Source organism: Chiloscyllium plagiosum, unplaced genomic scaffold, assembly GCF_037043375.1.
Source record: "Chiloscyllium plagiosum isolate Xiang-an unplaced genomic scaffold, Cpla_swu_hap1 HiC_scaffold_20, whole genome shotgun sequence".
Lineage (NCBI taxonomy): Eukaryota > Metazoa > Chordata > Chondrichthyes > Orectolobiformes > Hemiscylliidae > Chiloscyllium > Chiloscyllium plagiosum.
Window position 1 is genome coordinate 70,575,761 of NW_028270158.1, and position 21,384 is coordinate 70,597,144.

The 21,384-nt window shown below is 43.7% G+C and overlaps 1 protein-coding gene across 4 annotated transcripts in view; it reads left to right on the forward strand.

Annotated features, from left to right (window-relative positions):
• The first annotated feature begins 2,879 nt into the window (after positions 1–2,879).
• Positions 2,880–21,384, forward strand: part of LOC122546178 (uncharacterized) — a 46,446-nt gene continuing 27,941 nt past the window's right edge. For 3 of the 4 annotated variants that reach the window (XR_015760609.1, XR_015760610.1, XM_087998041.1), the window contains exons 1-2: positions 2,886–2,949; positions 5,135–5,217. Coding sequence is in view for 1 of the 4 variants with exons in the window: in XM_087998041.1 (XP_087854167.1) it covers positions 2,914–2,949; positions 5,135–5,217 (119 nt within the window). In the remaining 3 variants the exon portion in view is untranslated. Of the gene's footprint in view, positions 2,950–5,134; positions 5,218–21,384 lie in introns of all 4 variants that reach the window. The other variant, XR_015760611.1, reaches the window with a different exon arrangement.

The window sequence follows — 21,384 nt, forward strand, 5'->3', positions numbered from 1 at the left end:
AGCTGCCTAAATTGTAAAAATGAACACTTCTTAATAATTCACTAGATCATAACGAAATATTTTGTGCAAAACAAATCACATGATACATAGTTATTCAGATAATAAAACAAGTTTGTTCATTGAAGAACCCAGAGGAAAAGGTCATGAAACAATGTGAGTTTGATATACCTCAATCATCATTTCAAGTGCATTCTCTGCATAAATTCTCCTTTTCTCCTTGAAGTATTTAACGTCTTGAATAATTGAGAGAATGAAGTCACAGTTGTACAACACAAAATCAGACCCTTCAGTCCAACTTGCCCATGCTGATCAGATATCCAAAATTAATCTAGTCCTATTTGCCAGCATTTGTTCCATATCCATCTTAAACCCTTTCTACTGATTATCAGTTTATTTTTCTTTATCAGCACTTGAAATACTGACATGTTCTTCTCCCAACATTGGTTAAAGAAATCATTCATTCAAGTTAGTTTTGTAATCTTTCACAAAGAAACAAGTGAGAACAACATATAGCTGAGTGCAAAACAAAATACTGCAGCTGCGCGATATCTGGGAACACGCTAAAGGTGAGGCACTGATATTGCACAAGTTTGTCAGCACGGTTTCAATTACTGACAATAATTTAGTAATGTCTTAGCCTTCACATAGTTAAGGTAAATGTGAGATATCTGAATTTCATGAATTGGTTCCTATTGCACTTTGATCAACAAAAAATATTCTTGGTTTAATCTACTCAAAGAAGAAAGTGACGACCAAAGAAGCTGGACATCAGAATCGAAAAGTGTCATGCTGGAAAAGCACAGCAAGTCAGACAGCATCCGAGAAGCAGGAGAGTTAATGTTTCGGGCATAAGCCCTTCATCAGGAAACACAGGCTTCAGAAAAATAACTGGCATAGACTTATGCCAATACATACGTAGAAGGGTCAGAACATGTTACCATCAGATTAGAGACTAATTTCAGATTTGGTACCATTCAGTGCAACATTTCAGAATGATATTTATATATGTACCTAAAAGAGAAGTTGTCTAAAATTACAAGCTCTAGAATGATTATAGGATTAAACCTGAAATAAAGCTGGTGAACAAGAATGGCAAAGTGAAGTCCCATCAGTATCTCCTTGGGCAGTGTCAAGTAAGAATTTGAGAGCAGAGCTGCCACTTTGGTGTAATCTTCAGTCTGGCCAAATTGCAGCAAAAAGCTGTTCAATTTTATCTGCAAATTATTGAATGCAAAATCCTCCTTGCACAATAGTGAGGCAGCATTTATGGATTTCATTTTTTAAATATATTATTTTCAAAGTTACTCACAATTAAGAGTGATCATTCGGTGCTGTCTGCATAACACAGTATGAAAAGGAATTAACAGAAAAAAAAACATTTAACCCAAATTCAGAGTCACAAATTCATTGATTATTGCATGGGTCCAGCATTTATAAGTAATCTATTTTTAAAAATAAATACAGATACATTTACTAACTACATTGGGATACAATCAAGTTTCTTACTGAACAGTGACAGGATTGGACAGAGTCCGCATGGATTTAAGAGAGGGGAATCATACTTAGCAAATCTACTGAAAGAACCTACAGAGTCGAATATTAAAATAAGAAATTGCAGGACATTTAGAAAAGTTTATCATTAAACATGGTAGACTGGGGTTTGTGAAAGAGAAACTATATTTGACAAATTTGCGACAGTTCATTGAGGAGATAACAGGCAGGGCTGATAAAGGGTAATCCAATGATGTTCTGTGTTTGGATTTTAAAAATGCAAATGATAAGGTGCTACATAAAAGTTAATTGCACAGTTTGGGAGCTCATGGTATCGGGGTAATGTATTAGCATGGATTGAGGATTGGTTAACCACACTGGCTGTTGCTGAGTCCTCACTTGCAGTGCTGTATACAATGATAGCTCCCATATTCAATAAAGGATAAACCACATCGGAGACCATTCAAAAAAGATTCACTTAGCTGCTTCGAGGACGAAAGGGTTGACCTATCAAGAATAGATAAGCATGGGTGATCTTACAGAAACAAGATTCTGAGGAGCTTGAAAGGGTAGATGTTGACTAGATCTAGCACTAGTGAAGTCTCAAACCAGGGGACATTACATAAGGGAACATTCATTTTAGAAAAAGTAAAGATTTTTTTCTCTGTGAATGGCTAGAATTTTCTCACCCAAACAATTGTGAAAGTTAAATATGGGAGGGGAATGGTTGGGTTACTCCTCGGAGGGTTGTTCTGGCTTGTTGGGCTGAAGGGCCTGTTTCCACACATTAGGGAATCTATGATTCTATCTCAAATTATTTTAAAAGAGGGCAGATAGATTTTTGAAATATTGAGCAGTTGAAGGCTATGTGGATCAAGCATAAAAGAGGTGTTGAGGTCTGGGTTGGCCCAGCCATGATCTGATAGAATGGGGGAACAAGCTGAAGGGAATGAATGCCCAACTCCTGCTCCGATTCCTTGAGTCTCCGTTTCATGTTTTTTTTATCTCCAAAGAAGAGCGTCATACAATGTGCTAAAGATCTCAGATGTGAAAATGGGGTGTTTATGTACTGATTCAGATGGCATTGATTCATCAATCATAGCTATGCAGCCATGAGTACGAAGGCAATTCCCTCCATGAATAAAGGAAATCTACTGCAGAGCTCACACAAAGGGAATTCTTACCCTCAGCAAACTCTCCCATCACATGACCCAACATATCAGCTAAAGCAGGACACACTGTGCATGCTGTAGCCAACAAAGTGACCCCCCGGGTAATCGATTCAGCACCGGACCAATGAAAGGTCGGTGGGCGGGGCTGGATGACCTAGCGGGATGTTGGTCCTCCAACCAATCAACGTGAATGAAAGGCGGAGCTAAACAACCATGTGATCACCCTCGCGCGCGGCGCAGAATCGCTGTAATGAATGCTCAGCAAGTTATGGAGAGAAAGGATACGGTAAGGAAAGAAATAAACGGGAGAAAAACTGTGCTGCTACGAGCGGAGAGGTTTTACAAACAAATTGTGCACGTCGGAAAATACAAATTTGAACGTCCCAGTCCCGTGTTTGCAGTAAATGAGGAATGGCCTCAGCGCGGCTGCAGGCCTGAGGGAGCGCCGCCATCTTTATTCGGGACAACGATTCACTGGACACGTGCACGGCCGCCATCTTTGTAGGGGGCAAGGTGCAGCCAGGCGCATGTGCAGCCTTTCTCTGGTATCGAGTCATTGTGATCATAGCAGCCAATACTGCTCTGATTCACCTCTGGGCTTCCTCATCACCACTCTGTCAATATCTAGCTTCCTCAGTCTCGAACCATGGATGTATTTTTGGTCTGTTTAGTACTGTATTATTACTTTTATAGACCCTTTGTAAATGAGTTTTTCACTGCGGCCCAGCCCCTGACCATGTGCTGCTCTATTATCAGATTACTTTTTTCTTGAATATTTTTGACAGTCAAGAATTCTTTTTTCCAACAAGCAAGTGTATATTCCTTCCATTTCTGACTATCAAATTCTGCACCATTTTCATTCCCTGTAATCCATTTTGCACTCCCTGAAACATCAACTGTGTTTCTCCTTCCACAGATACCAGTGATCAATGCCAAAACCCTGTTGCTTGTGGCTGCAGATTGCTGCAAATGCTGTCATCTTGTCTGGTGCATGGATGTGTGAGGCCCCTCCATCAGTAAGGGTGGGGATATCTGTGATGCTTCCTCCAGTGAGTTGTTTAATTGTCCATCACCGTTCACAACTGGGTGTGGCAGAACTGCAGAGCTCCGATCTGATCCATTGGATGTAGGATCACTTAGCTCTGTTGCTTGCTGCTGATGCTGTTTGAAATGCAGGTAGTTCTGTTTGATAGCTTCACCAGGTTGGCAATTCATTTTTAAGTCTGCCTGGTGCTGCTCATGGTATGCCCTCCTTTACTGTCCATTGTGATGGGTGAGAGGAGGATTTACAAACCCATGAGATTACAGATTGTGCTGGAGTACAGTTCTGCTGCTGTTGATGTCCCACAGTGCCTCAGAGATATCCAGTTTGAGATCCCACATCTCTTCAAAGTCTGTCCCATTTAGAACGGTGATAGTGCCACTCAACACTGTGGAGGTTTTTCTCAACTTTAAGGCAAGACTTTGTCTCCAAAAGGAATGTGTGATGGTCGCTCTTGCTGATACTGTCATGGCCAGATGTATCTGCCGCTGGTCAATTCTTAACAATGAGATCAAGTATGTTTTACACTCTTGTTGGTTCCCTCACCACCTGCTGCAGACTCAGTTGAGCAGCTATATCCTTCAGGACCTGGCCAGCTCAGTCAGTAATTCTGTTGCAGAGTTAGTCTCGATTGTGGACATTGAAATCCTGAACCCAAGAGTACGTTTGACACCATTTTACTTCCTCAGTGCTTCCTCCAAATGTTGTTCAACATGAAGGAGAACTGATCCATCAGCCAAGGGAGGACGGTACGTGGTAATCGGCAGGAGCCATGAGACTTCCTGGTCTCCGGAGCCAATGCTGTGTACTCCCAGGGCAAATCCTCCCTGTCTGTACACCACTGTGCCACCACCTCTGCTTGGTCTGTCCTGCCGGTGGGACAGGACATATCCAGAGATTTCGGGAGAAAGTGAAGACTGCAGATGCTGGAGATCAGAGTCAAGAGTCTGGTGCTGGAAAAGCACAGCAGATCAGGCTGATGAAGGGCTTAGGCTCGAAACGCCGATTCTCCTGCTCCTCGGATGCTGCCTGACCTGTTGTGCTTTTCCAGCACCACACTCTCGATATCTAGGGATGGTGATGGTAGTGTCTGGTCATTGTCTGTAAGGGATGATTCTGTGAGTATGACTATGTGAGGCTGTTCCTTGACTAGTCTGTGAGACAGCTGTCCACATTTTGGCATCAAAATCCATATGTTAGTGAGGAGGACGTTGCACCATCGAGAGGGCTGATTCTGTGGTTGTAATCTCTGGTGCCTTGTTAGTTGCCAACTGGTCCATCCAGTTTCATTCCTGTGTTGAGACTTTGCAGTGATTAATACAGTGAGTAGCTGGCTGGGCCGCTGTCAGGTTGGCAGGAGTTTTTTCGCCATTGACAATGGTTCCATGGAGATCAGGAGATTCCTAACACTTTTTTTTCTTGAATTCAGATTCCACCATCTGCCAAGACGGGATTCGAACCAGGACTTCAGTCATTTGTTTTAATATTCTGGATAAAAGCTGAATACATCAGGTTTGTTCACTCATTCTAAATATCACTAACCCTGGTTTTGTTTCTTTGTAAAACACTGTCCATCATCCTGTCTCCTCCATCCTCCCCTCCAACAACGAGTGAGGAGCACATGCAGTTTCTCTGTCACTAAGACTGAGATAATCCGATCTGCTGCTTCTCTCCCTCCCACTAGCCCACTGAGCCAAACTGCCTCACGTGGTGTTCCTGGTTTTTGTCCTAAACCTACATCTTTCTCCAGTCTCTTGTCAAGCCTTATCAGAGCTCACCTTGACCCTTTACTCTAATCTCACTAAACTCACTTTCCAACTCTTTCCTCCGCTGCCGCTTCATCACTCCCCTTCGCCAATTCATAGATATTGTTCCTTGTTCTGTCTATTGGTCTTTTTTTGGTTATGTCCTTCTCTCCCATTCTGTGAAAAACTAATATTTGACCTCACCGTTGTTGGAAAATTCTGCTCCAACTCCACTCTCCCTTTCCTTTCTGAATTCCTTGCATTTGGTGTCCCTCAACGATCTATCCTTGGTCTCTCCTGTATCTCACGTACATAGTGCCAGGAGGTGATATCATCCAAAAACAGTGTTAGGTTTGACATGTACACTGACAATACCCAGCTCTCCCTCCCCATCATCCCTCTCCATTACTCCACTGTTACTCAGTTATCAAACTGCTTATCACATGCCCACTACTCGATTAGCTGCAATTTCCTCCAATGAAACATTGTCACGGTTAAACCCATTGCCTTACCTTTACCTTTCTGCTGAGCCCCTCCTTCCCACTGGGAACTCTCTGAGGCAGAATGACCCTCTTCACAATATTGCTGTTACATCTGACCCCAAGGTGACCTTCTGATCAGACATCCACACAATCCCAATCTCTTAAAAGTTGCTTTTCTCCACCTCACCCCAGCTCCATTGCTACTGAAACCCCTTACCCGTGTCGGTGTCGCAATATCTTGATGAATCCAAAACAGAACCCTTGATTCCGTGACTCAGAATCTGGTTTCAGACTCCCCTCTCAGTATTTACCCTCAGGCACATCCTCTCAGTATTTATCCTGTCAAACCCCTTAAGAATTCCATCTGTTTCAATGAGATCACCCCTCTTTCTCCACAATCCAGTGAGTAGAGTCCCAACCTTTTCAGCCTTTATTTAAAAGATTATCCCTCCAAGCCAGGGGTCATCTCATTGAATCTTCCCTGAAATGCCTCCAATAAAGTGACACATTTCCTGATCTAAAGGGACCAAAACTGCTCTCATTACTGCAGATATGGTGGTCTCACCAGCACTTCCACACGTTACTCTCAGGTATATACTCTAAGCTCTAAAACTGAACACCTTTGAAACAAAATATTCCATTCCCCTTCCTGGTTCCCTGTTGTAACTGTGTGGTAGCTTTCTGTGTTTTCTGAACAATTACCCCTGGTCCCTTTGTGGTGCAGCTTTCTATGGTTTCCACCATTTAAATAGTACTTTGTTCTTTTATTATCTCCTCCAAAATGAGCAACTTCCCATTTTCCCAAGTTACACACCATCTGGCAACTTGTACTGTACATCTCTCTCTTTTCATAATCCTCTTAGACCTTTACAGTTATGCCTTTTCTAGGAGATATCCCCCCCTTCCCATTCTTCCAGACATTTACTGGGAGCACTGGGCAGTGGGAAGCAGACAGAGTTGCTATCTTTTTTGGGATACGCTTTGGAGTGATTGGGAGGTTCTTCCTACCCATTGATCAGGATGGAGACAACTTGCCCATCGTTAGGCATTAGCCTTTCACACCCATGTCTTATTGATGAGGCAAAGCGGCAGCACGGAATGAAAGAAAAGAAAGTAATTCTTGTTCCCCATATCTCACTGACGCTTGGATCATTTTCTCCAATGTGTCAAAGAACTGCTGTGTTCAGTCACATGAGATCTCCAGTTGGAATCTCCTAGAAACCCGCAGATTTCCCCCTGAGTTGACTGCTGTTGTCCTCAAGGGTAATACGTACAGTAATCCTGGGCCACGAGGAGGGGATGGTGTGAGTTTCTAACTTGAACTGATAGTGACAGATTTTATAAACTTGTATTACAGGATATTACAGGTGGACATTCAGATGGTAATCTCAGTAAATGTTCTGCTAAACTCTGATTGAATTACTCAGTATATATCAGGACCTGGATATTCGCATTGCGTGTGAGTGAGTGTTGTGTTCCAGATCAGTCCCATTTGCTGCTTAAAAATTCTCCTTTGAATCATCGCATTCTCTCAAAAGGTCTCCCCAAACCTTCAATGTGTCATGTAATCCTTTTATGATGACCTGATGAGTGTAAGGTTTATTATTCGAATGTGTAATTTTTGGATAAGAATGTCTCAGAGAGGGAGCAGAATATTCTTAAAGGGGAGAATAACCATTTTGAGGGGAGGCTGTTGTTTATTGGTATCAATGACATAGGAATAGAAGAGTTCATATTGTTGGATCATTGGAATCTCTTGTGGGGTAGAATTGACCTCCATCAGAAGGATGGATTGTATCTGCACTGGAAAGGAAGAGTTGCTAGTGCTATTCAGGACGCATTAAACCAGTGAAGGAATGTGGGTAATCCCAGAGAGAGAGTGAGGGAAGAGCTAAGTCTGATGCTGGTACAGTTCAGATGTCAAACAGTCAAGGCAGACAAGGGCAAGGCACAGAATGAGCAGTTACACTGCATTTATTTCAATGCAGGAGGCCCGATAGGTCGGGTAGAGGAGCTCAGGGTATGGTTTTGAATATCACACCGGGATATTATAGCAATTACAGAAGCATGACTTAATGATGGATAGGACCAGCAGCTTAATGTTCCAGTGTATAGATGCTATAGCAAAGATAGAAAGGGGGTAACAGAGCAGGGGGAAAGGTAATTTTGATTAGGGATAACATTACAGCTGGGCTTCAAGAGGGTATTCCTGGGAGTACATCCAGGCAGGTTATACAGGTGGTAATGAGAAATAAGGGATGATCTCCTTATTGGGATGGTACTATTGAATCCCCCTTCCCCAATAGTCAGCAGGGAGTTGAGAAGCAAATTTACTAAGAGATCACTTCTCTGTAAGAATAGTATGGTTGTGTACAAGACTTGACCTTCTTTGTTATTCATTCACAGGATGAGGGTGTCACTGGCTGGGCCCAAAGGGCAGTAAAGGGTCACATTGCTGTGGGTCTGGAGTCACATGTAGGCCAAACCAGGCAAGGATGGCAGATTCCTTCCCTGAAGGATATTAGCGAATCTGATGGTTTTTTTTCGCAGTAATCAACAATGGATTCATGGTCTTTAATAGATTCTTAATTCCAAATTTTTATTGAATTCACATTCCACTCTCTGCCGTGACGGGATCCAAACCCTGGGCCCCAGAACATTATCTGGGTGTCTGGATTATCCATCTAGTGATAATCTCACTAGGCCATTTGGCAGGGTGAGTGACTGAGGTATCCGTAGGGCAGCACATCAGCACCAAAGATCCCATGGTCTCTGCGGAAGATAGAAAGGGCTGGGAAGGGAGATATATCCCTGGTGGTGGGGTCTGACTGTAGGTAGCGGACATAGCAGAGGTTAATGGTGATTAGTAGGTGGCAGGTGAGGACCGGGGGATTATATTCTTATTGTGGTTGGAGGGGTGGGGGGAAGGCGGAGGTACAGGAAGTGGAGGATATGCGTTGGAGTGCATTGTTGATCAAGTGGGAGGGAAATCCAGTCCTTGAAAGAGGAAACCTTTCTGGGATGTCCTGGAGTGGAATTGCTTCTTCTGGGAGCAGATATGGCAGAGGCGGAGGAATTGGGAGGACAGAATCACGTTTTTACAGGAATATACTCGAGGGTAATCAGGAGAGCAAAAAGGGGACTTGAAATATCTCTAGGAAATAGTTGAAGGAGAATCCAAAGAGATTCTACAAATACATTAAGGATAAAATAATAACCAGACGGAGAATAGGACCCCTTAAAGATCAACAAGGCCATCTATGGAACAACAAGATGTGGGAGAAATACTATGCTATTCTATTCTAGAGAGTTTGGAGAAATAAATAGTGATAACTTGAAAAATGTCTAGATTACAGAGGGGGAAGTACTGGATGTCTTAAACAGTAGCAAGGTGGATAAATCCCTGGGACCTGATCAGGTGTATACCAGAAATTTGTGGAAAGCTAGGAAGGTGATGGCAGTGCCCCTCCCTGAGGTATTTATATCATTGTTTGTGACAGGTGAGGTGCTAGACGATGGGTGCCATTATTTAAAAAAAACGTGGTAAGGAAAGGCCAGGGAACAAGAGAACAGTCAACCTAACGTCAGTGGTAGGTAAGTTGTTGGAAGGGATTCTGAGGGATAGGATTTACATGTATTTGGAAAGACGAGGATTGATTAGGGATAGTTAACATGGCTTTGCGTGTGGGAAATTCTCTCTCTCTAACTTGATTGAGTTTTTTTGAAGATATGACAAAGATGATTGATGAAGGCAGACTGTGGGCGTTGTCTATATGGACACTGAACGATGTTCCACAAAGCAGACTGATTAGCAAGGTTAGATAACAACATGAAATGTTGGGAGAACTAGCCATTTGGATACAAAACTGACTTGAAGGTAGGAGGCAGAGGGTGGTGATGGAGGGTTGCTTTGCGGACTGGAGGCCTGTGAGCAGCATTGTCCTGCAGGAATGGATATTGGGTCCTTAAGTAAATGACTTGGATGTGAATATATGAGATATGGTCAGTGGGTTTACAGAAGACACCAAAATTGGAGGTGTAGTGGACAATGAAGAAGTGAACAAGTTCAGAATGCAACAATATCTTGACCAGATGGGCCATTGGAGCGAGGAATGGCAGACTGGGTTCAATTTAGACAAATGTAAGCTGTTGGATTTTGGAAAGGCAAATCAGAGCAGGACTTGTACACTTAATGGTAAAGTCCTTGGGAATGTTGCTGAACATAGAGACCATGGAGTGCAGGATCATTGTTCCTTGAAAGTAGAGTCGCAGGTAGGCAGACTAGTGAAGGTGGGGTTTGGTATGCTTATATTTATTGGTCAATGCATTGAGTACAGAAGCTGGGACGTCAAATTGTGTGGTTGGACAGGACATTGATTAAGCCATTTCAGGAATTATGTTTTAAGTTCGAAATCCCCTGTTCTGGAAAGGATGTTGTGAATCTTGAAAGAGTTCAGATAAGATTTACAAAGACTTTGCTAGGGTTGGAGGATTTGCACTACAGGGAGAGGCTGAATAGGCCAGAGTTAATTTCCCTGGAGAGTCAGACTGAGAAGTGACTTCATGGAGATTTATAAAATCATGAAGGGCATGGATAAGGTGAACAGCCAGGGTCCTTTCCCCCCAGTTAGGTGGGATCAAAATAAGATCACATGGGATTAGGTTGAGAGGGCAAAGATTAAAAACGGATCTAAGGGGCAAAGTTTTCAAGCTGTGTGTGGTGTATGTGCGGAATGAGCTGCCAGATGAATTAGTGGAAGCTGATACAATTACAACATTTGAAAGGCACCCGATTGGGTACATGATTAGGAAGAGTTTCCAATGATACGGACCAATAGCTGGCAAATGGGGCTCCATTTGTTGAGGATTCCTAGTTGGCATGGACAAATTGGACCAAAGGTCTGTTTCTGTGCTGTACATCTCTATGACACTAATAAATGAAAATAAGATGTGTTCCTCTTTTGTGGAGAGCTAGCAGAAGCACAGATAATTGTCCTTGGAGCTGAGAAGGTTAAGCAGTGATTTTGACCAGGTGCAAATTTGTTTCTAGGATATCTAATCTGCAGAGAGAGTGGAAATGTTAACAATGTCACAATTTTAGTAACTATTTTCAGGTAATTGGCAAATAATGTGAACATTATTTTATTCACTAAGTTCTGAGTATCTGGAACAGACTGAATGGCAGCTGGACACAGACTCAGCAGTTATTCATAAACAGATTTGGAATTGTACTTTTTAAGGGAAGATTTGGGGGGCTATGGGCAAATGGGAAGGGAATTGGGACAGATTTGCAGCATCTCCAGAGGGAGAGTGTACATCCCAAATGGGCTGAATAGCCCCAGCCCCTGTGCTCTGTGATACTGCCCCATTGACTGTGAATGTTGTAGCTCATCCCAGGGCAGAGAGGGAGGATCCCACCACTCACCTCACAATGGGCCCTGATGATTGATGTCAGCGCAGGCCAATAGGAGGCAGAGGGCAGTACTGGAGGACCAGGCCGTACCAGTTTGTCATCCAACCAATCGGAGTGAATGAGGGTATCCTCAAGGCTGGAACTAAAGAAAGGCACATATCGCAGAGATTTGAGAAACTGGAGGACATGAGATAGGGAGCGTTCTGTGGCTGGAGAGGAATTATATAAATAAGAAAGAGTTGTGAGGCTGGATGAGGTGGCAGTGATCGGGAGAGTTGAGGATGGAGGAATTTAGAGTTAGTGAGGATTAGAGTCATAATGTTATACAGCAAGGAAACAGGCCCTGTGGTCCAACCAGTCCATGCCAACCATAATTCCAAACTGAACTAATTGTACCTGCCTCCGCTTAGTCCACATCCATCCAAATATTTCCTATTTATGTACTTATCTGAATGTTTTTTAAATATTGTAATTGTATTCACAGCTACCACTTCCTCTGGAAGTTCATTTCACACATATAATTTTTTTTTTAAAACCCTAATGTCTTTTCTCAAATCTTTCTCGTTTCTTCTCAAAATGAATGCACCTGAGATTTGAATCCCCCTCTCCCTCGTCCATTCACCTTATCTACACTCTTTCTGATTTTATAAACCTCTAATAAGGTCACCCCTCAACCTCCTGCACTCCAGTGAAAAAATTCCCAGCCTATCCAGCCTCTCCTTAGAACACAATCCCTCCATTCATGGCAACATGCAGGTAAATCTCTCCTGAACCTGCTCCAATTTAATAATATCCTTCCTATAACAGCACAACCAGAACTGGACAGAGTATTCCAGAAGAGGCCTTTCCAACGTCCTGTACATTCTCAACATAAGGTCCCAACTCCTGTACTCAAAGGTCTGAACAATGAAGGTAAGTGTGCTAAGCACCTTAACCACCCTGTCTACATGTGACGCAAACTTCAAAGATGTGAACCCCTCGGTCTCTTTGTTCCCATATCACTACTCAAGGCCCTACTTTTATTGAGTGTAAGTACTACCCTTGTTTGTATTGTCAGGATGTTATATTTTGCATTTATTCCAATCCAAAAAAAATTTTGAGTATAAAGGCAGTAGGAGTATAATTAAGAGGGAAATCAGGAGGCAAAAAAGGGACATGAGATAGCTTTGGAAAATAGGGTTAAGGATAATCCAAAGGGCTTTTGTAAATACATGAGGAGCAAAAGACTAACTAGGGAGAAAATAGAGACCCTCAAAGATCAGCAAGGCAGCCATTGTGTGGAGCTGCAGGCGATGGGCGAGATAGGAAACAAGTATTTTGCATTAGTGTTTACTGTGAAGAAGTACATGGGAGATATAGAATGTGGGGAAATAAATGGTGACATCTTGGAAAATGTCCATATTACAGAGGAGGAGGAGGTGCTCAATGAGTGGCTAAGGAGCTGGTGCAGGGGAAAAGGATTCACGTTTTTTGGATCATTGTGATCTCCTCTGGAGTAGAGTTGACTTGCATAAGAAGGATGGATTGTACCTGAATTGAAAGGTGTCTAATATCTAGGTAGGGAGACTTGCTGGTGATACTCGGGAGGCATTAAACCAGTGAGGGAGTGGGTGTAAACCCAAGAAGATAGTGAGGAAAGAGATATGTCTGAGGCTGGTACAGTTCAGAAATCAAATAGTCAAGGCAGGCAAGGGCAAGGCACAGAATGAGGTCGGACTGAGCAGTTGAACTGCATTTACTTCAATAGAAGAGGCCTGACGGGGAAGGCAGAGGAGCTCAGGGTATGGTTTTGAACATGGCACTGGGATATTATAGCAATAACGGAGGCATCACTCAGGGATGGATAGGACTGGCAGCTTAATGTTCCAGGGTATAGATGCTATAGGAAGAATAGAAAGGAGGACAAGAGAGGAGGGGGAGTGGCCTTTTTGATTCGGGATAGAATTATGTTTTTGCTTAGGGAGGATATTCCTGGGAGTACGCCCAGGAATATCCTCCCTAGATAAGCTGCAGAACTGGGCAGAAAGGTGGCAAATGGAGTTCAATGTAGCTAAGTGTGAGGTGATTCACTTTGGTAAGTGTAATAAAAAGATGGGGTACTGGGCTAACGGTCGGATACTTGGTAGTGTGGATGAGCAGAGGGATCTTGGTGTCCATGTACACAAATCTTTGAAAGTTGCCACCCAGGTAAATAGTGCGGTGAAGAAGGCATATGGCGTACTGGCTTTTATTGGTAGAGGAATTGAGTTCCGGAGTCCTGAGGTCATGTTGCAGTTGTCTCGGACTCTGGTGCGGCCACATCTGGAATATTGTGTACAGTTTTGGTCGCCATACTATAGGAAGGATGTGGAGGCACTGGAACGGGTGCAGAGGAGGTTTACCAGGATGTTGCCTGGTATGGTAGAAAGATCGTATGAGGAAAGGCTGAGGCACTTGGGGTTGTTTTCATTGGAGAAAAGAAGGTTTAGGGGTGACTTGATAGAGGTGTATAAGATGATTAGGGGTTTAGATAGGGTCGACAGTGAGAATCTTTTTCCACGTATTGAGTCAGCTATTACAAGGGGGCATAGCTTTAAATTAAGGGGGGGTAGGTATAGGACAGATGTTAGGGGTAGGTTCTTTACTCAGCGAGTCGTGAGTTCATGGAATGCCCTGCCAGTAGCAGTGGTGGACTCTCCCTCATTATGGGCATTTAAGCGGGCATTGGATAGGCATATGGAGGATAGTGGGCTAGTGTAGGTTAGGTGGGCTTGGATCGGCGCAACATCGAGGGCCGAAGGGCCTGTACTGCGCTGTATTCTTCTATGTTCTATGAAGTTATTTAGGTGGAACTGGGAAATAAGAAAGGGATAATCACCTTATTGGGGTTTTCTGCATGGATTTCGTCCGGGTGCTCTGGTTTCCTCCCACAGTCCAAAGATGTGCAGGTTGGGTGGATTATCCAGGCTGAATTGCCCATAATGTTCAGGGATGTGTAGGTTGGCTGGCCCTGAGAAGTGCAATGTTATAGGAGGAGGTTAGGAGGCTTTCCTGGTCAGTATTAGTATGATGGGCTGAATGACCTGCTTCCACACTGTTGGGAGTCTCTGATAATTCTACTAGTTTTAAAGTAGTTACAGAAAATAATATACCAGATCTAAAAGTTAAGGTTCTGAATTGGACAAAAGCCAATTTTGATAGCACAAGGCAAGAACTTTCATCTGGCCCCTCAAGCCTGCTCTGCCATTCAATAAGATCAGGGCTGATCTTTTCATGGCCTCAGCTCCACTTTCCTGATCTCTCACCATAACCTTTAATTCCTTTCCTGTTCACAAATCTACATTTTGCCTTAAAGGCATTCAAGTTGATAACGTCAAATGCTGCACTCGGCAGGAAATTCCACAGATTCACAACCCTTTAGCTGAAGAACCTCCTCCTGAGCTCAGTTCTAAATCTGCTCCCCCTTATTTTGAGGTAATGCTCTGTAGTTTGACCCACCCCCAGTGGAAATAGCCTCCCTGCTTCTGTCTTATCTACTCCCTTCATAATTTTATTGTTTCCTATCCAACCTCCCATTCTTCTAAATTACAATGACTATAGAACCAGTTTTCTCAATCTCTCCACATGCACCAATCCTCAATTCCTGACTCAAACTAGTGAACCTCCTCTGTACTCCCTCCAGTGCCAGTACATCTTCCTGAAGTAAGGAGACCAAACCTGTACACAGTACTCCAGGTGTGGCCTCCCCAGCACCCTGTACAGCTGCAGCATAACCATCCCTCTAGCAAGGAAGGACAATACTGCCTTAATTACCTGCTGCACCTGCAAACCAACTTCCTGTGATTCATGCACAAGGACACCCAGCTCCCTCTGTACAGCAGCCTGCTGCATGTTTTCACCATTTCATCATCCAGTTTGCTGTTAGTCCAACCAAAATGGATGACCTCACATATCCCAACATTGAACTCCATCTGCCAGATCCTTACCCACCCACATAACTGATCTGTATCCCTGTGCATACTGTCAGTGGCCTCTGCACACATTGCTCTACCTCATCTTTGTATCAAATGTGAACTCTGACACCGTACACTTGGTCCTCAACTCCAAAACATTTGTGTAAATTGCAAACAGTTGTAGTGCCAACACAAATCCAAACACCCATTTATCCCCATTCATTATTTTTTGTTGGTTAACCGATCCTGTATCAATGATAATTACCCATAATGCTGTGCATCTTTACCTTATTCAGCAGCCTTTTGTGTGGCAACTTATCGAATGCCTTCTGGAAATCCAGGTACACCACATCCACCGAGTCCGCCTTGTCCAACGCACTCGTCGTATCCTCAAGTAATTCTAGTAAACGCGTTAAACGTGACCTGCCGTTCATGAATCCATGCTGTGTCTGCTCAATGAGACAATTTCTACCCAGATATCTCAACACTACTTCCTTGAGAGGTTCAAGCATTTTCTCCACTACAGAAGTTAAGCTAACGGATCCTTTTTGAAAAATAGTGGCACCACATTTGCAACTTCCAGTCTGTCAAAACCAGACATCCAACAATTTTTACTGAATTATCACGAGGTCTATTTGTTATTCCCGCCCCCCAGCATCTCTTTTCGTCCCTGGGATGCATTCCATCAGAGCCAGGAGACCCATCTACCTTTAGGCTGTTATCTTTCCCAACATTACCTCTTTACTGAGAATGATTGCTTCTGTATCCTCATCTGCCATTGCCTCCATAGGCCTGCGACAATGAGAGTATATAGACAGTATGTTCCTGTTAAGGCCAAGGCTGGTAGGTGTAAAGAGTGCTGTCTGACGAAAGAAATTGAGGGCTTGGTCGAGAAAATGAAGGAGGGATATGGTAGGTACAGAGAGCTGTGTTTGTGTGAATCCCTAGAGGAGTGTAGCGGCAGTAGGAGTGTACTCGAGGTAAACCAGGAGGGCAAAAAGGGGACATGAGATAGCTTTAGGAAATAGGTTTAAGGAGAATCCAAAGTGATTGTACAAATACACTAAGGACAAACGAGTAACCAGGCAGAGAATAGGTACCCGCAAAAATCATCAAGGCTGTCTGTGGAACCGCAGGAGGTGAGAGCGATTCTGTATGAGCGGAGAGGTTTTACAAACAAAATGTGCACATCGGAAAACACAAATTTGAACGTCCCAGTCCCGTGTTTTCAGTAAACGGGGAATTGCCTCAGTGTGGCTGCAGGCATGAGTGACCGCCATCATCTTTATTCGGGGCAAGAATTCACTGGACACATGCGGAGCCGCCAGCTTTGTAGGGGGCAAGGTGCAGCCAGGCGCAGGTGCAGCCTTTCTCTGGTACAGAGTCATTGGGCAGGATTTACACAGAGCACATTCAAACTCCGAGAAATGGATGTTTATTTCTGGATTTGTTTCGTCATTCATTTAAATGATTTGGTATTGTAAGTGAGTTTGCAGGTCATACAAAATTGGAGGTATTGTGGATAATGAAGAAGGTTACCTCAGATTACAATGAGATATTGATCAGATGGGGTTTAATTTAGATAAATGTTAGGTGCTGCAGTTTGGAAAAGCAAATCAGGGCAGGACTTACATACTGAATGGCAAGGCTCTGGAGATGTTTGCAGAACAAAGAGACCTTGACTGCAGGTTCATAGTCCTAGCAAGTCAATTTGCAGATGATGAAGAAGGTGTTCAGTATATTTTCCTTTATTGTTTCGAGCATTGAGCATAGGATGTGGGAGGTCATGTTTCTGTACAGGACATTCGTTAGGCCACTTTTGGAATATTGTGTGCAGTTCTGGCCTGCCTCCTATCAGAAGGGTGCTGTGAAACTTGAAAGGTTTTAAAAAAGACTTACAAGGATGTTGTTAGGACTGGAGGATTTGAGCTGTAGGGTGTGGCATAAAAGGCTGGGGCTGTTTTCCCTGGAGTGCCATAGGCTGAGCGGTGATGTTATGGAGGTTTATACAATCATGAGGGGCATGAACAGAGTAAATGAACAGAGAAAATTTCAAAGGGGCCTAAAGGACAACTCTTTCATGCAGTGGGTGGAATGAGCTGCCAGAGGAAGTGGTGGAGGCTAGTACAATTAAAACATGTTAAAGGCATGTAAATAGACACATGATATGATTAGGAAGCGTTTACAGGGATATGGGCCAAGTGCTGGCAAATGGGAATAGACTCGGTTCGATATCTGTTTGGCAAGGATGAGTTAGACCGAACGGTCTGTGTCGGTGCTATACATCTCTATGACTGTGGGATCATAACAGCTTATACAGCTCTGCTTCATCTCTGGGCTCCCTCATGCAACCACTTTGTCAATATCTAGCTTCGTCAGTATTGAACAATGGGTGTATTTCTGGTCTGTTTGGTATTTTACTATTATTTTTACAGACATTTTTGGAAGTTAATTTTTCACTGCCGCCCAGCCCCTGACCATCTGCTGCTTATCAATATTTTCTGGAAAATCTTTAACAGTCAAGAATTTCTTTTTCCAATAAGCAAGTGTATCTTCCTTCCATTTCTGACTATCTCATTCTGCACCATTTTCATTCCCTGTAATCCATTTTGCACTCCTTGAAACATCAACTATGTTTCTCCTTCCACAGATACCAGTGATTAATGCCAAAGCCCTGTTGCCTGGGGACAGGGTGATGTTTGACTTTCTTGTACAGCTGCAGTTTGTGTGGTGAAGGTGCTCCCACAATGTGGTTGGGTAAGAGACATTATAGAGTATTCATTCAGTAACAATAAAGATCTGAAGATAATGTCCAAATCAACAACAATTTGTATTTTTATTATCATGCTTATAATTGCACAAAAAATATTATTGAGAATTTTAAACATAAGGCCAGAGATGGAGATATTAGGTCAGGTGACCAAAAGCATTGCCAAAAAGCAGGTTTTGAGGAATGTCTTAAAGGAGGAAAGCAGACCTGTGAGGTTTTGGCTACAAATTTCAGACCTTGTTGCTTTGGCAACTGTAAAAGCAGCCACACAGGTGAAGTAATGAATTAACAGGTCATTGGGAGTCTCGAACAGAATGGGTTGTCGAGGTCTCAAAGGGTGTGAGATGCAGCGAGCTCGGGATGATCACAATCAGGAATTAAATCAAGGGTGAGAGTTTTAAATTGAAGGATGTCGGCTGGATGCTGGCAGGTGAGACCAGATATCCCAACTCAATCTAGTCGGAATGGACGGGTTGGATTGAAGGGTCTGTTTCCATACTGTACATCTCTGTGGCTCTATGTTGTTGATTACAAGTTTTGGTACGAGGGAGTACTTGGGCAGCAGAGATTTAATTTTTCTTTAGATTACAGGGAGCTTGAATGTGGGAAGCTGGCCAGGAGTATGTTTGGATATTGAAGTCTGGAGATAACACAAGATGGATGAAAGTGTATGAGCTGAGACAAGGGTGGAATCAGCTAGAATTCGTGGTCTTGGCGTGGGACTGAGTTATCACACTCACCTCACCTCTGGGATTCAGCTGGTTGCCAGGTTGTGAATCAGGGCGGTAACACAATCGGGACCTGAGTGGCCCTGGTGGTGCCTAAAGTGAGTGTTGCTGGCTGTTGCTGAGCAGCTGCTGCTTGGTAGCCCTGTAGATGACATCTTCCATCACTTTACTGCTGATCGAGTGTGGACTGACAGAGGGAAATTGCCTGGGTTGGATTGCCCTGTGTTGTTGTGTTGAACATCCCTGGGCAATGTTCCACATTGTCAGTAGATGCCAGTGCTGGAGTGGTACGTGACTTGGTGGGTGGCAAGTTCTGGAGCACAAGCCATCAGTATTATTGCCAGAATGTTGGCAGGGCCCGTAGCCTTTGCACTACTTAACCATTTCTTGATGTTATTCAAACTCAACCGAACTGGCTTAAAACTCACATCTGTGATGTTGGAAACCACTGGAGAAGGCTGAGATGGATCATCCCACTTTGCATTTCTGGCTGCAGATTGCTGCAAATGCTGTCATCTTATCTGGTGCATGGATGTGTGAGGCCCCTCCATCAGTGAGGGTGGGGATTTCTGTGATGCTTCCTCCAGTGAGTTGTTTAATTGTCCATCACCGTTCACAACTGGACGTGGCAGAACTGCAGAGCTCCGATCTGTTCCATTGGATGTAGGATCACTTAGCTGTGTTGCTTGCTGCTGATGCTGTTTGAAATGCAGATGGTCCTGTTTGGTAGCTTCACCAGGTTGGCACTTCATTTTTAAGTCTGCCTGGTGCTGCTCTTGGCATGCCCTCCTTTATTGTCCATTGTGATGCGTGAGAGCAGGATTTACAAACCCATGAGATTACAGATTGTGCTGGAGTACAGTTCTGCCTCTGTTGATGTCCCTCAGTGCCTCAGAGATACCCAGTTTGAGATCCTACATCTCTTCGAAGTCTGTCCCATTTAGAACGGTGATAGTGTCACTCAACACAATGGAGGTTTTTCTCAACTTTAAGCCAAGACTTGAGACTCAGAAAGGAATGTGTGATGGTCGCTCGTACTGATACTGTCATGGCCAGATGTATCTGCAGCTGGTCAATTCTTAACAATGAGATCAAGTATGTTTTACACTCTTGTTGGTTCCCTCACCACCTGCTGCAGACTCAGTTGAGCAGCTATATCCTTCAGGACCTGGCCAGCTCAGTCAGTAATTCTGTTGCAGAGCTAGTCTCGATTGTGGACATTGAAATCCTGTACCCGGAGTACGTTTGACACCATTTTATTGCCTCAGTGCTTCCTTCAAATGTTGTTCAACATGAAGGAGAACTGAACCATCAGCCAAGGGAGGACAGTATGTGGTAATCAGCAGGAGCCGTGAGATTTCCTGGTGTCCGGAGTCAATGTTGAGTACTCCAAGGGCAAATCCTCCCTGTCTGTGCCACGACCTCTGCCTGGTCTGTCCCACGACCTCTGCCTGGTCTGTCCTGCTGGTGGGGCAGAACATATCCAGAGATTTCAGGAGAAAGTGAAGACTGCAGATCAGAGTCAAGAGTCTGATCTGGAAAAGCACAGCAGGTCAGGCTGATGAAGGGCTTAGGCTCGAAACATCGATTCTCCTTCTCCTCGGATGCTGCCTGACCTGTTGCGCTTTTCCATCACCACAATCTCATTATCATGGGATGGTGATGGTGGTGTCGGGTCATTGTCTGTAAGGGTTGATTTCATGAGTATGAGTATGTCAGGCTGTTCCTTGATTGGTCTGTGAGACAGCTCTGCACATTTTGGTACCAAAATCCAGATGTTAGTCTGGAAGACATTGCACCTTCGAGAGGGCTGATTCTGTGGTTGTATTTTCTGGTGCCTTGTTAGATGCCGAGTGGTCCATCCAGTTTCATTCCTTTGTTGAAACCTTGCAGTGATTATTTCAGTGAGTAGCTTGCTGGGCCACTGTCAGATTGGCAGGACTCTTTTCGCCATTGACAATGATTCCATGGAGATCAGGAGATTCCTAATTCCAGGTATTTTTTTCTTGAATTCCGATTCCACCATCTGCCAAGATGGGATTCAAACCAGGACTTCAGTCATTTGTTTTAATATTTTGGATAAAATTTATATACATTAGGTTTGTTCACACACTTTAAATATCACTTACCCCGGTTTTGTTTCTTTGTGAAACACTGTCCGTCATCCTGTCTCCTCCATCCTTCTCTCCAACAACAAGAGTTTGGAGCACATGGAGTTTCTCTGTCACTAAGACTGAGATAATCCGATCTGCTGCTTCCCTCCCTCCCACTAGCCCACTGAGTCAAACTGCCTCACGTGATGTTCCCGGTTTTTGTCCAAACCTACATCTTTCTCCAATCTCATCTCATGTCAAGCCTTATCAGAGCTCATCTTGACCCTTTACACTAATCTCACTAAACCATAGACTTTCCAACTCTCTTTTCTCCTCCTCGTCATCAGTCCCCCTCACCGATTCACTGACATTGTTCCTTGTTCTGTCTTTTCTGGTTATGTCCTTCTCTCCCATTCTGTGAAAAACTGACATTTGACCTCACGGTTTTTGGAAAATCCTGCTCCATCTCCACTCTCCCTTTCCTTTATGAATTCCTTGCATTTGGTGTCCCTCGTG